The sequence below is a fragment of the Myotis daubentonii genome, chromosome 16, assembly GCF_963259705.1.
Source record: "Myotis daubentonii chromosome 16, mMyoDau2.1, whole genome shotgun sequence".
Classification (NCBI taxonomy): Eukaryota; Metazoa; Chordata; class Mammalia; order Chiroptera; family Vespertilionidae; genus Myotis; species Myotis daubentonii.
Window position 1 is genome coordinate 26,535,786 of NC_081855.1, and position 15,114 is coordinate 26,550,899.

Genomic DNA, 15,114 nt, shown 5'->3' on the forward strand with positions numbered 1-15,114 from the left:
GTTAAACTGAAAGTGTTTAGTGATAAAACTTTGTTTAGCCCCTGTTTTTAAAATTCTGCTTCCTTACAGGTTATTGGAAGGATGTGCAAAATAATTGATAAGACATGCTTATCTCCAACTCCTACTTTAGAACAACATCTCATGTGGGACGATATTGCTATTTTAGCACGCTACATGCTGATGCTGTCCTTCAACAACTCCCTGGACGTAGCAGCTCATCTCCCCTACCTCTTCCACGTGGTTACTTTCCTAGTGGCCACAGGGCCACTCTCCCTTAGAGCTTCCACACATGGATTGGTCATTAATATCATTCACTCTCTATGTACCTGTACACAGCTTCATTTTAGTGGTAAGTTCCAGGATGGTAATTTGTGTTTCACCAGCTCCTGTCTCCATTTTACACCACCTGATTGACATAGATTATCTATCTTACTGTTTATTATGGTGCCTTAATGCAAAACTCTTAATTTACGCTGCTCATTCAAAGATTAAATTAATTCCATGCCATATCAAGCTATAGCAAAGATTTTTCTCTGCTTATTTGCCATGTAGACTCTTGTAGCTGCCACACAAGCTAAGACAGCACCAATTGACAGTGTTGTATTGCTGGCACTAAAGCCATGACAATTAAGATAATGTTTCTAGAGGGTTGGTTTAGGGAGCATGGTTATGTAATTTTGACATGATATTCAGATTTTCTAAATTCAAAATGAAGCATGGCATTTGAAATTTAAAACTTAGTATCTTTAAAGTCTTTTCTTATTTATTTTTCCTTTTACAGAAGAGACCAAGCAAGTTTTGAGACTTAGTTTGACAGAGTTCTCATTGCCCAAATTTTACTTGCTGTTTGGCATCAGCAAAGTCAAGTCTGCCGCTGTCATCGCCTTCCGCTCCAGTTACCGGGACAGGTCATTCTCTCCTGGCTCCTACGAGAGGGAGACTTTTGCTTTGACATCCTTGGAAACAGTCACAGAGGCATTGCTGGAGATCATGGAGGTATATAACCCAAAATTATAAGGAACTGAGTTAGGTCCCTTTTTTAACCCACTCGTACTATTTCTTTATAGAAGAAATATGGTTTCTTTTGCTTTGCACTTAATACTTAAATAAAAATGCTTTTATGGAATATGTTTATTGGTAACATATATTATTTACTTGATGACATTACAATAAACATCTAAATGTTTCTAAAAACAGTTATGTGCATAAATATATTCAGAGTATCCTTTCTTTTAGGCATGTATGAGAGATATTCCAACATGCAAGTGGCTGGACCAGTGGACAGAACTAGCTCAAAGGTATGTCTCAAATATAAGTTGTAAAAGTGTGTGTATTTTCAAAAAGATAGCTAATACTTCATAATCAATATTTTAATTATTTATTGTGTATAAAAATAAAAGTTTTCATTAGCTCTTGGGATTTTTTAATTGCAGATTTGCATTTCAGTATAATCCATCCCTTCAACCAAGGGCTCTTGTTGTCTTTGGCTGCATCAGCAAACGAGTGGCTCATGGACAGATAAAGCAGATTATCCGTATTCTCAGCAAGGTACCTCTCCCCCCTCCTCAGTATTGGTGGTTCCCAAGTTGTAAAGCAAATCTTGCATTTTTCTAAAGGACATTAAATTTGAATTTAATAAGATGTGTTGTATGTTGCTTATTTAATCTTTAAACAATGAGTTTTATTTTCTTCATTGTAATTCTTTAAAATGAAGAAACCTTCTCCAAAAAAAGATGTCTTAAAAAGAAAATAAGTATTGTTTCTTTTGCTAAGAAGATACTCTTAATATTTTATCAGTTTTCAAAGACTTTAACTATATGGTAAAACTGCAGTCTTATATAAAATTATTTAATTTGAAATAATTATAATAATGTCTGATTTCTTAATATTAGAATATAATATAGAAATATTAAAAAATAAAAGTCAAATGTGCATTAAGCTTACCTAGATCACTATAGCATTGGGAATAATCTGTCATTTATTAAATAAGAAATTGTTCTTGAACTGATTCTGAGATTCGATTTAAGAGTTAATGTTTTATTTTAATGAAAGTAAAATAAAGAATTCTGTTTCCCTAAAAGGCACTTGAGAGTTGCTTAAAAGGACCTGATACTTACAACAGTCAAGTTCTGATAGAAGCTACAGTAATAGCACTAACCAAATTACAACCACTTCTTAATAAGGTAATAGAAAATGAGTGCATTCATTTTGGGTACTGGTGTTAAATCTTTTCTTTCAAATAGTTCACAAAAATAGGTGGGTTGGGAAATGTAGTTATAAAGAAAAAGTTATAGTTAAAGTCGTTATTTGAAATATTTACATTAGAGGAAGAATAAGTATGAAGATTATGTTCTCAAATGCTTGTGTTTTGTCTCATCAGTGCTAAAGGAAAAATAGGTATATATTCTTAATTGTTTTATCTAATAAGTATTGATAAAGTATCTGCTATATGCCAAGTACTGTTTTAGATGCTAGAGACATAATACTGAACAAAGCCAATAAAGTTCCCTGCCCTCATGGAACTTACATTCTAGGGTGAGTGGGAGTAGAGTGGATAGATAAACAAAGTAAGTAAAATACATAGTATGTTAGTTCGTGGTTATTCTTGTGGAGAAATGTAAAGCTGAGTGAAGTATGCCTGATTATCAAGAAGATGATATTTAAAAGGAATAAAATGGAGTGGCCACTGTTTTAGGATGGTCTGAGCTCATCTCAGCTTTGTGATCTCAACCAAGTCATTTAACATATCTGGCCATCATGTTTGCACATTGGTAAAATAAGTAAACGAGATTAGATAATGGCATTGTTTATCTTCCAACTCTTATGACTTGAGTACCAATGTATGCTAGACTTGAAATAGATTACAGAAAAATACTTATATGCTCCGGGTCTTGACTTACATAAGCATTCTAGTCCTAAATTATATAAGACTAGAGGCCCGGTGCACAAAAATTTGTGCACGGGGGCGGGGGGGGGTAGGTCCCTCAGCCCCGCCTGTGCCCTCTCGCAGTCTGAGACCCCTCGGGGGATGACCTCCTGCTGGCTTAGACCCGCTCCCCAGGGGATTGGGCCTAAGCTGGCAGTCAAACATCCCTCTGACAGCCTGAGAGCCCTCGTGGGATGTCCACTTACAAGCGGGGAGCAGGCCTGAGCTGCAGTCGGACATCCTTAGCGCTGCTGAGGAGGTGGGAGAGGTTCCCACCACTGCCGCTGTGCTTACTGCCGTCAGCCTGGTTTGTGGCTGAGCAGAGCTACTCCTGTGGGAGCGCACTGACCACCAGGGGGCAGCTCCTACATTGAGCGTCTGCCCCCTGGTGGTCAGTGTGTGTCATAGTGACCAGTCATTCCCAGTCATTCTGCTGTTAGGGTCAGTTTGCATATTACCCTTTTATTATATAGGATTATTATATAGGATGTTTCTCTCTTCTTCATCATCTCACAAGTAAAAATGAGAGTCAAAGGGGCTAAGTAACTTGTCCAGAGTCACATACTAATAAAAGAAAGAACCATGATTCTAATCTAAGGCTGTACATGTATTGCCCTATATACCACATTACTAAATAAGGGTTCCCAAAATAAATATTTTTATTTCAGAGCATCAAGAGACTCTTAATACTGGTAAGAGTGACAAGAAAATTGAAAAGGTAGAATCTGAACAAAAGTTAAAGAGGGAGATAGGTAGGATTTAGTGTGGAGAAAGGGAGTGATAGCAGTAGGATTGTATAGGTGCTAGATCAGTGGAGGGATGGTAGGTAGACCATTCTATTTGTTATGGAGAAACTGTTCAGGAAAATAGTGACAGAGGAGGTTGTAAAGATAGAACTAAACTAACATTCAGCGTTCTTCAGGAAGGAGTTTGGAAATGCACCCATGTTTTCAAGCAAATAGGTAATATGACAAAAGCAGGACCTAGAAGGGTCATTTGGTAGTAGAGTGCAGAGCAGATGAGAGCATGGAGAAACTGGAGGTAAAAAGAATCCACATTTAGATGAAGAAGGTTGGCATGGAATAGTGTCATTAGCCATAAGCAGATGCAAAAGAGATTAGTTTGGAAAAATCAGTAAAACTTGTTGCCCTAGCTGGTTTGGCTCAGTGGATAGAGCATCAGCCTATGGACTGAAGGGTCCCAGGTTCGATTCCAGTCAAGGGCACATGCCTAGCTTTCGGGTTCAATCCCCAGTGTGGGGTGTGCAGGAGGCAGCCAATCAATGATTCTCTCTCATCATTGGTGTTTCTATCTCTCTCTCCCTCTCCCTTCCTCTCTGAAATCAATAAAAATATATTTTTTAAAAAAACTTATTGACTGGGTTTGGAACCAGAGTGTGGGAAGAAATCAAAGGAGATGCTAAGGTTCTCAGTGTCTGGTTACATACAGAAAATAGATAAAGAGCTTACTCATATATTTACCTTCCCCAGAATAAAAAACATGCCCAGAGTCACATACTAATAAAAGAAAGAACCCTATGATTTGGGGATAACATGCTTTGTTCTTGTACTGAAGTGTGTTGAATAAGACTGTTTTGTGGTTCATGTTACTAACCTGCACGTGTCTCCTTGGCCAGGACTCCCCTCTGCACAAAGCCCTCTTTTGGGTAGCTGTGGCCGTGCTGCAGCTCGATGAGGTCAACTTGTATTCAGCAGGCACCGCACTTCTTGAACAAAACCTGCACACCTTAGACAGTCTCCGGATATTCAATGACAAGGTAAGGAAGCCTTCTATTGGGATTCCTAGATTATGCACATTTAGAACTCCTTCGTTCATTATTATTATTATCCTTTTAAAATCAGAAGAGGTCCCTAACTTAAAAATGAATTTCTATAATGTAACTTATTGCGAGCACAGTTCCTTACCAACTCATTAAAAATAGTTAAACTTCACTGCATACTTTCTGAATAAAAATAGTAGAAAACAGTACTCGCTAAACACTAGTAAACAGAATAGGGATAAATAATACTTAGTAGTAATAATAGCTACCATGTCAGGCTAATTTTTATAACCCTAAGGTAAAGGTTAGCATTCTCCATCCCCCATTTCACATGTAATTGAAATTTGCTGAGAGAGTAGAAGTTGAATGTTCTCACCAAAAAGGGAGGGGCGGGTGAATATGTGAGATGATGCATATGTTCAGTGCTGCTCTAAACACCTCACTACATATATTTAATATACTCATGCTTTTGTTTCTTTGAGATCAAAATCTAGACAGACCTGAACATGACTCTAAACACTTCAGTTGTTTGCTTTCAAAAATCTTTATGCGTAAAGAAACCACTGGGGATCTTTTAAATTTTTTTTTAATATATTTTTATTGGTTGCAGAGAGGCAGAGAGATAGAAACATCAGTGCATTGATTGGCTGCCTCCTGCATGCCCCTTATTGGGGATTGAGCCTGCAACCCGGGCATGTGCCCTGACCAGGAATCGAACCATGACCTTCTGGTTCATAGGTCAATGCTCAACCACTAAGCCACGCCATCCAGGCTCATTGGGGCTCTTTAAAAAAAAAAAAATTAAAAAGGCAAATTCCTGAGGTTTAACCACTTCCCATGATTCAGAGGTGGGATCCAGTACCTTCCACCTTTAAACAAGCATCCTCAGTGACTTTAAAGTGAACCAACCACACTTTAGGAAACACTATTACCCTGGGCATATTGCATACTGTTTTGGAGTTTCAGTTTCCTCATTTTCCCCCCTAGAATGTAAAGTCCACCAGGGTGAGTCGTTTTTGTCTGTTTAGTTATCTGCAGAACCTAGAACTCTGCCTGGCACATCAAAACCACACAGTAAGTTTTTGATAAGTAAAAGAATGAATAAATGCATAAATCTGTAAAAGGGAGCTAATAACCTTACTGCATAGGATTGCTTTAAGGTTTCAACATAATTGTAATAATGCATCTGGCATTGTATACTGTAGGCAATGAGTGAACTCTCATCTTTGTCATGAATTTTCTGTCACCATGGTACACAGAATGCCAGATACACAAAAAGCCCATACAATGGTGATCTTTTTTAAAGCAACAAAAATTAAAGTTTTTAAAAAGTCACAAGGATGTAAACTGACAGTCATTTAGTTTGCATTTCATCTTTCATCATCTTATTATTTATATGATTGCCTTTCTTGCACTAATTAATTTATAGTACCTTGATGTTCTGTGGTTTTCAGTAGTCTTAAAAATGATTTCTTTCAGCTTGAAAGGATTATTTATCTTGTTATAGCTGTTGAACCAGTAAGTGGTCCTTTAAGGAAAGTTCCTGTGTGAATCCATCAACCATCTCACTATTATCTTTAATAGAGTCCGGAGGAAGTATTTATGGCAATCCGGAATCCTCTGGAATGGCACTGCAAACAAATGGATCATTTTGTTGGACTCAATTTCAACTCTAATTTTAACTTCGCACTGGTTGGACACCTTTTAAAAGGTAGAGGGGCTTGTGTCAGAATATTTATGAAATGGTATCAAGAATTCAAAAGTACTTAAAATAATTGATTGCTTGAAATAATTTGGCTCATGTGTCTTATTATAAATGCAAATTTTATCTGCTTTATTGAATTATGTTCTATTTAATATATGTTTTTAATGGAGCCTAATTTCTCATCCAATACCAGATTTCTTTAATAAAGCAAAAGTTGATTTTTATAAAATTCTTAAGTACTAAACCTTCTAATATCTGTATTATTAGTTAACACTACTTATATATCTTTTTGATTATCAAAATAAGACAGACTGCAAATAAATAACATTTTCTAACATGTTACTAAAATAATATCTTAGTGATTTGGTCACAGATTTTCTTTAACTTGTTTCTTATTTATTGTTGATCAGCCCCATTATTATATCACCTTTTTTGGTACTCTACCTTCACCCCTCCAAATGTCTAGATTGCTATAGCAGTGATCAGCCATCCCTCCCTAATTTGGCTTTACTGCCCACTGCTGACGTCACTGCATGTTAGCGTTGGTTAATTAACACGGGACAGTCATGGCCAGAGATGGCAGTTAACAGGGACATCATATAATGGTGAGTCAGAGGCAAAGTCAGTGAAAAGGAAGGACTGGAATGAAGAGTTGGCATGAACCAGTAATTTTAAGCAGTTTTGGATTTGGCCACAATAGAGACTGATGGTAGAGCTTGAGTCTCTCCTATATAATAAAAACCTAATATGCTAAGTGGCCAGTCACTCATTTGGCCATTCAACCAATCAAAGTGTAATATGCTAAGGATATGCTAAGGCCACTCAACCACTCTCTATGACGTGCACTGACTACCAGGGGGTTTGCACTGACCATCAGGGGGCAGATTCTCAATGCAGAAGCTGCCCCCTGGTGGTCAGTGCGCTCCCACAGGGGGAGCACTGCTCAGCCAGAAGCCCTGAGCCAGGCTCACGGCTGGTGAGCACAGCGGTGGGGTGGTGGCAGGAGCCTCTCCTGTCTCCACAGCCGCACTAAGGATGTCCAACTGACGGCTTAGGCCTGCTCCCTGCAGGCCTAAGCCATCAGTCAGACATCCCCCAAGGGCTCCCGGACTGGGAGAGGGTGCAGGCCGGGCTGAGGGACCCCCTCCCATGGACACCGCCCCCCAAGTGCATGAATTTCATGCACCGGGCCTCTACTCTAGTAGTTTTATATCAACTTAAATGATTTTAAGCTTGAGGGAGGGATCATGGAGGTAGTTTTTACCTAATTTAACACATATACCCACAACTTTGAATGTGCATACAGGGTGAGGCAAAAGTAGGTTTACAATTGTGAATATGAAAACAGAGTTTGCTGTAACCGGTTTGGCTCAGTGGATAGAGCGTCGGCCTGCGGACTGAAAGGTCCCAGGTTCGATTCCGGTCAAGGGCATGTACCTTGGTTGCGGGCACATCCCCAGTAGGAGGTGTGCAGGAGGCAGCTGATCGATGTTTCTCTCTCATCGATGTTTCTAACTCTCTATCTCTCTCCCTTCCTCTCTGTCAAAAATCAATAAAATATATTTAAAAAAAAAAAAAGAAAACAGAGTTTATTCCTATATTATTATTTATTGATTATGGTATTATCCATGTGAACAACTGGAACTTACTTTAACCTACTTTTAAACCTACTTTTGCCCCACCCCATATTTGATTTCACCACTGCAAAAAATATTGACAGTTTTAATCTCTAAGGTGAATAAGGAGTACTCAAAAAAAATACTGCACTTACTACAGGATTCCAAGAAGAGGGATTGCAGTGGGGCTGATAGAGTGCTTGCTTATTCTGTACTTCTAAAAGATTATCAGATATTTTAAGTGCACAAGCTCCTATTTTAAAATGTAGTAGCATTAGTGATTTAAACACTGTCTGAAAATTAAGCTTACCCTTTAATCAACCCTATTCTTTAGGCTTTGAAAGCATATACTTCATTTGTCATTTAGGCTTTTTCTTTAAGTTAAAAAAGTATTTTTAGGGGAGCAGAGGTGGAGTGGGAGAGGGTATAGGGGGGATAAATGATGATGGAAAAAAAAATCAGAGTTTTTAAGCAATAGCAACGTATTTTCATGATATATCTTAAAGTGAGTTTCATGGGATTTTTAAAAATCTCTGCTGCTTTAGGGAATGGAAGATCTAAAACACAGTCATCTTTCCTGGTTTCCTCTCCCTGAGGTACCTTAGAGCAGCAGTCGCCAACCTTTCAGATCTCATGGACCACCGGTTGGCGACCACTGCCTTAGAGTTCTAAGAAACATTCTGTTCTACACAACTTGGTATTTAACCCTATGTATAATTAATTTCTCACAAATGTTTGTTTTATTTCCAAATGGCCTTCTTTCCTTTCAGAGTTGCTAGTCACAGAATAAGCACTCAGCAAATACCTGTTGGAAGAATAAACTACCTCGCCTGTTTTTATTTTTTGTAGGGTACAGACATCCTTCACCTGCCATTGTTGCAAGAACAGTCAGAATTTTGCATACGCTACTAACTCTGGTTAACAAACATAGGAATTGTGACAAATTTGAGGTGAATACACAGAGCGTGGCTTACTTAGCAGGTAAAAAACACAAAATAGACAAAATTAATCTTACCACATCTGTATCTAAGGACCTTCAAAAAGATGTAGACACCTGTGGGTCAGTCCTTCAGCCGGTTGTTTGGCAGGGTGAAGAGTTCACAGTCCCATCCCATGGTGGTGGTTAAATTGAAAGTTTTGCCAAAAATATTTTTTCTTATAAAAGAATTTGCATTAAAATATGAAGTGTGTTCCTTTTGTCATCGTTGTTTCAAGATATCATGTGGCTCCCTGTTGTCTGTCATAAAATCGGAACTCTTTGGCCCAGCAGCCTGGGCCCTTGAGCAGCCTGCTGATTCTGTCCTCCTTTCTCTAAATTTTATAGGCCTCATTTTTTCATTACCTCTCCAGATGGATGGCCTATTTTAAGAAAATATATTTGCCATCTCCTAAAAGTGCCTTTCTGCCTCTTTAATATTCATTCCTGATGCCATTTGTTTTACCTGAAATGTCTGCCCATCCCCACCATTCCATTACCTTATTTGCTCTTACCTGATTTCTCTACTCAGCAATACTTAACACTTATGTATAGTCATTTGATGGAAAGTGATGGTTCCCAGTTTAGCAGACTTCAGTTTGTGGCAACTTTTGTTTGAATCATTTACATCTCAGAGAAATGGACCTCATACTACCTGCTCTGTCTACTTTTTATGTTTGTTGAGCTCAAAGGTTCATTAGAGGACTTCAAATATAAGATGCTTATTAAGTTTCTTAGTTTATTTCATGTTTATGTACAGGCTTCCAAAAACGGGCTGTTAAATCTATCCTCAGTGTTTTGTATCCTTAAACCCTGTACTCCCTAGGGCTACTGATCAATAACAGCTGTTATTCTTATCAGGAGGTTATAAGAAGTATGTCCTGTTTTAAGTCAGCTGCTGATTTGTTAAATTTTCTAATCTGCCTTCTTTTTCCTCGTAGCTTTACTCACAGTGTCTGAGGAAGTTCGAAGTCGCTGTAGTCTAAAACATAGAAAGTCTCTTCTTCTTACTGATATTTCAATGGAAAATGTTCCTATGGATACATATCCTATTCATCACAGTGACCCTAGCTATAGGTAAATGGACTTCTTCTGCCACAATTACATAATTATACTCAGGTTTTAATTTAATTTGCTAATGGAGGCATGCAGCAGAAAAATCCAGGAGGGAATATAGAGATAATCTAGGAAGAATTTTTAAATTAAAACTTGTTTTTATAAATGTACAGTGTATTTTATGTGGGTTAGTAGTAGAAGAATTATCCTTCTAATCTCATTGTGCTACTATTAACATTACCTTACTTCTTTTAAGTACAAACCAGTTGAATATGAAAATAAGTGATCTTAAAAAGCATTAGGTTACAGGAAAGGACCTAAGAAAAAAAACTGGCATGAAATTTAAGCAACATTACATGGTTAATGAAAAACAACTAAGTTGGTTAATGAAAACAACTCCTTATAAAAGAAATGTACATGCCAACACATTTGTTGTATTATATCACACTAAAGTTATTTAAAAGTTTTTATAACATAATTTAGATTATCTTATATAATAAAAGCCTAATATGCTAAGTGTCTGGTCGTCCAGTCATCCATTCAACCAATCAAAGTGTAATATGCTAATGATATGCTAAGGCTGCTCAACCGCTCGCTATGATGTGCACTGATCACCAGGGGGCAGATGCTCCAACCAGTATGTTAGCTTGCTGCTGGGGTCCGGCCGATCGGGACTGAGCCAGACAGGCTCAACACACCCTGGAGCCCTCCCGCGGTCCCTCCCCAGCTGGCCAATTTCCCACATCCCCCTCGGGCCCGATCGTGCACCTGTGGCATCCGTCAGCCTGGCCTGCGCCCTCTTGCAATCCGGGACCCCCTTGGGGGATGTCAGAGAGCCAGTTTCAGCCGGATCCCGCAAGCCAGGTCAAGGGACCCCACTGGTGCACAGATTCATGCACTGGGCCTCTAGTAAGGTAATAAGATATGTCCACTACATATGTGTTTTTGAGGTAGTACATTTTTCTCTATAAAAGAGAAATTACATGAAAATATCATTTAGGGATTTTGCTATATTTCCAATTAAATGAAAGTACCTAAATTTTAGATAATGTTGAATATAGGGAAGTAATCTTATATTTATAGAGCTTATATCATTCAATTTATCAACATACCACTTTTTCACTAAAAGCCCCCAATAATTTCCCACTGAAATTTTAACAATGTATGCAAAAGCTTTCGAGCCATACTTGGTTTTCGACAGTCTTATTCTTCAGTCATTCCTATGATTCTATTTCTTTGAGGTATACCCTTTTTATTTTGGAAAGGAGAAAGTGAGTTTGTGTGTATTCCCCTGTCAAAGTATAAATAAGATTTTCTTGGTCTTTGAACTAAGAATACAATTGCCTATTTAGACTTGATTTTCCCTGATTTAAAAATCAATGTAGCACAGTTTTATTGCGCATTCTGTGATCTATGTATAAGATACCATGCCAAGAAAGTGGATTCTTTCTGAAGATGCATTAAGAGTTTGTACTCAAAAGCCTTTTAATTCACAAGTTTAAAATTAATTGATTGCTATCATAGGACAGCCAGGTGGAAGGGGCAACCAATGGTTATATTCTTCACCATGCTGATCAATTCTTCTCAATCATTTAAATCTCTCAGGACTCTGAAGGAGAATCAACCATGGTCCTCTCCCAAAGGTTCTGAAGGGTACCTTGCAGCCACATATCCAACAGTGGGCCAGACCAGTCCCCGGGCCAGGAAATCCATGAGCTTGGACATGGGGCAGCCTTCTCAGGCCAACACGAAGAAGTTACTTGGTTAGTGTCTCTAAATTATCTAAGATCTCTTGGAATTATTTTTTTAATGCTCAGATACTTTCACTCTTAGAAAATTATTTGAAGCTGTTCAAGTTTATCAAAATTTCCTGTTTTTGATGTAGCAAAGTTTTTGATGACAGTTACAAGAGGGTTTGATGGATCAATTAAGCCATAGCAGTTATGAGGAATGAAAATGACACCTTAAAACAGTATTTTTCTGATTCTTAGACTAAATACTGTGGCCAGGCAGCAGGGAAATGGGAGTGGGAGAGACATTAGCTACTCACTCAGCTGCAGGGCCTTTAACAATACTGTTCCTAATTATCTGAGAGAGAACAGGATACATCAGTATGGTATGAAGCTGTAATAACATTATTTGCCATCTTTTCTTTAAAAAGACAAAACAGTAAGATTTTTTAATACTAGGTTTTTCTATTACTATAAGATATGATCTTGACAGTTAAGATTGTTCAGTTACATCAACATTTGTCAATGAGAAGTGCACCTGACGTGCCGTGAGACTCTTTCCCTTTTCAGCAGCTGACAGCAGGTAATGAGAGCTCACTGAGTCCACCTCACCACAGAGGAGATGCAAGTGGAGCTCTCACACAACATTGTTACTGAAATACATTGGGATCCATATTTCAGTCACCAACACTGAGGATGGCTAGTGGGTTTCAGTTATCCATGCAAGTATATTTTTAAGTGTCTAGGTATTGGGAAAATTTGTGTTCATAAGGAAATCAGTGAACAAACAATAGTGTGAAATAACCTGCCAGTAAACCTTGAAAACATGAATATTAATCCTTGTTGCTAGTTACATAGGGTTGTTACCCTTTGTTTGAGTTCCTTTCTGTTTATACTTTGCCATAAATAATCTTCTAGGAGTTTCCTGGTTACTTTGTGTTTTCTAATGCTGAATTTTCATGCCAAGGAAGTTATAAATGAAAAACTGGTTTCAGAGAAAATGCAGTATTAATTTCATTCAACTCGTGTGCTGGATGAAAAAGTTATGGTCTCTGCTCTGAAGAGCTCATAGTTTGGTGGCCAAGACGTATAATCAGCCGATAACAACATCCTAGGTATCACAAAAGTAAAGTCTTGTTGAGGGGAATCTGAGGATCTGGGGAAGTTAGGAAAAGCTGCAGAAAGGAGGTAATGTCTGAACTGAGTATTGAAGATTTAATATATTCTTGCCAGGTAGACACAAGACAAGGGCAGAATGCATTCGAGAGAAGGGGAATGAATGGCCTGAATAAAGACAGGTCAGGAAAGGCAGTTGGGTAGCAAATGAGGCTAGAAAAGGATTGGAACTATATTATGGGGAACTGTAGGCTATGTTAAGAGACTTAGCCTTACCGTGTATCCAGCAGGGATATTTAGTATGGGAGGGGACATCACCAATTTTTTTTTATGATAGTTCTTTTGGCTACAATGTGGAGAAATAGGGAGAGATTTTTGGCAAGGGGACCATTTAAGAGATTGATACAGCAGGCTGTGATAAGGCAGGCACAGTGGGAGAACGAAGAAGAGGAGTCAGTTTTGGGATAGATTTCCTAAATAGAACAGGCAAGACTTAGTGCAAGTTCCAAATAATCCAACTTCAGTACTTTAAATAAGAGAAAGCTATTTAACATCAGTGCAATACAGGATTAGAGAATTCAAAGGCAAGTGGGAAATGGTACTATTTGCTTTTTTAAAAATATTTTTCATTTTGTTGATTTCAGAGATGGGGAGAGAGAGAGAGAGAGAGAGAGAGAGAGAGAGAGAGAGAGAGAGAGAGAGAGAGAGAGAGAGAAAGAGAAAGAAACATCAATGATGAGAGAGAATCACTGATGAGATGCCTCCTGCACACCCCGCACTGGGATCAAGCCCACAACTCAGGCATGTGCCCTGACCAGGAATCAAACTGTGACCTCCCGGTTCATAGGTTGATGCTCAACCACTGAGCCACTCCTGCTCGGCCTATTAGCTATTTTTGAAACATCTTGCAATGTATCTATTATTTAGTACTTTCAGGCAGGCAGATCTTTTGTTCAAAGTTTGAAGAATTAAAATCAATCTTTGAACTTTCCTACTTTTGGAAATTCTTATATGTTACTCTCTAATTCTTGGCACCAGCAGAATTTAAATTGTTAAAAGGCTGTTAAGACATATCTTGGCTACTATTAACAGTGTATACCCCATATTTATTTATTATCAAGTATTATACTTGTTGGTGGGGATCAGTTTACCTCTAGTGTAGTGAATGTAATACCAGTTTAACTTGGACCAATAAGGTACATCCTGCCCTGAAACAGAAAGCTATGAGACCAGAATTCCTTGAGAAGATGGAGAATAAAGGAGAGAAACCACACCCTAGGGATATGTTTGAGCTTTCTTTGGGTCCTTAAGTGAAAACCTAAACACTTTGTGTCCAAACATTTTCTTTTTAATATAATCCTAATCACAGACACTGTGGTTAATGACTTTCCATATTCTGTAACTTTTGTTTATAGGAACAAGGAAAAGTTTTGATCACTTGATATCAGACACAAAGGCTCCTAAAAGGCAAGAAATGGAATCAGGGATCACAACACCCCCCAAAATGAGGAGAGTAGCAGAAACTGATTATGAAATGGGTGAGAAACAAAGTTAATAATTGATCTAGATCATTGAAAATCAGGTGGGAGAGTACATTAAAGCCATATTTGCTTTCCAGCCATTTCTTAGAATCTTTAGGATGAAATATAGAAACATTTGCTCTTTTTCAAAAAATAAGCCATGCAGTTCTTAAAATGACTGTTATCCTAAAACCTCTGTATAGAGTAACCATACATATATGTATATAATCTATAGCATTGTAAATAGCTAGTCAAAACTTTTGTATAGGTGAAGAGTAATTCTGCATGATGTTTATATTTTAAATGTCTACGAAAAAGCTATTGAGTTTTATAAGTAACATTAAAATGTATTAGGTGAAGTGGTGTCTAGTATGTACTATTAATGCAGCTGATCATGTTACTCCGTATGTTACTGCAGAAACTCAGAGGATTTCCTCATCACAACAGCACCCACATTTACGTAAAGTCTCAGTGTCAGAATCAAATGTTCTCTTGGATGAGGAAGTACTTACTGATCCAAAGATCCAAGCACTTCTTCTTACTGTTCTGGTAAGGTTTTTCTCTTTTTTAGGGCCCCCCCCCCCTCAAGTTTTTCTTCCAGTCTCTTAGAAAGTCCTTAAATATTGAAAACATAAAAGGAAAGCTGTCTTCTGCTTCTCAAAACAGATAGCAATTCAGCCACAAAATAT

At 38.0% G+C, this 15,114-nt stretch overlaps 1 protein-coding gene across 13 annotated transcripts in view; it reads left to right on the forward strand.

Annotated features, from left to right (window-relative positions):
* NF1 (neurofibromin 1) overlaps positions 1 to 15,114 on the forward strand; it is a 242,066-nt gene that overhangs the window by 207,494 nt on the left and 19,458 nt on the right. For 12 of the 13 annotated variants that reach the window (XM_059669433.1, XM_059669423.1, XM_059669429.1 and 9 more), the window contains 12 exons: positions 70 to 349; positions 782 to 996; positions 1,237 to 1,298; positions 1,434 to 1,548; positions 2,082 to 2,183; positions 4,563 to 4,703; positions 6,291 to 6,417; positions 8,877 to 9,008; positions 9,945 to 10,080; positions 11,665 to 11,822; positions 14,321 to 14,443; positions 14,844 to 14,974. In XM_059669433.1, coding sequence (XP_059525416.1) covers positions 70 to 349; positions 782 to 996; positions 1,237 to 1,298; positions 1,434 to 1,548; positions 2,082 to 2,183; positions 4,563 to 4,703; positions 6,291 to 6,417; positions 8,877 to 9,008; positions 9,945 to 10,080; positions 11,665 to 11,822; positions 14,321 to 14,443; positions 14,844 to 14,974 — 1,722 coding nt within the window. The remainder of the gene's footprint in view (positions 1 to 69; positions 350 to 781; positions 997 to 1,236; positions 1,299 to 1,433; positions 1,549 to 2,081; positions 2,184 to 4,562; positions 4,704 to 6,290; positions 6,418 to 8,876; positions 9,009 to 9,944; positions 10,081 to 11,664; positions 11,823 to 14,320; positions 14,444 to 14,843; positions 14,975 to 15,114) is intronic. The other variant, XM_059669430.1, reaches the window with a different exon arrangement.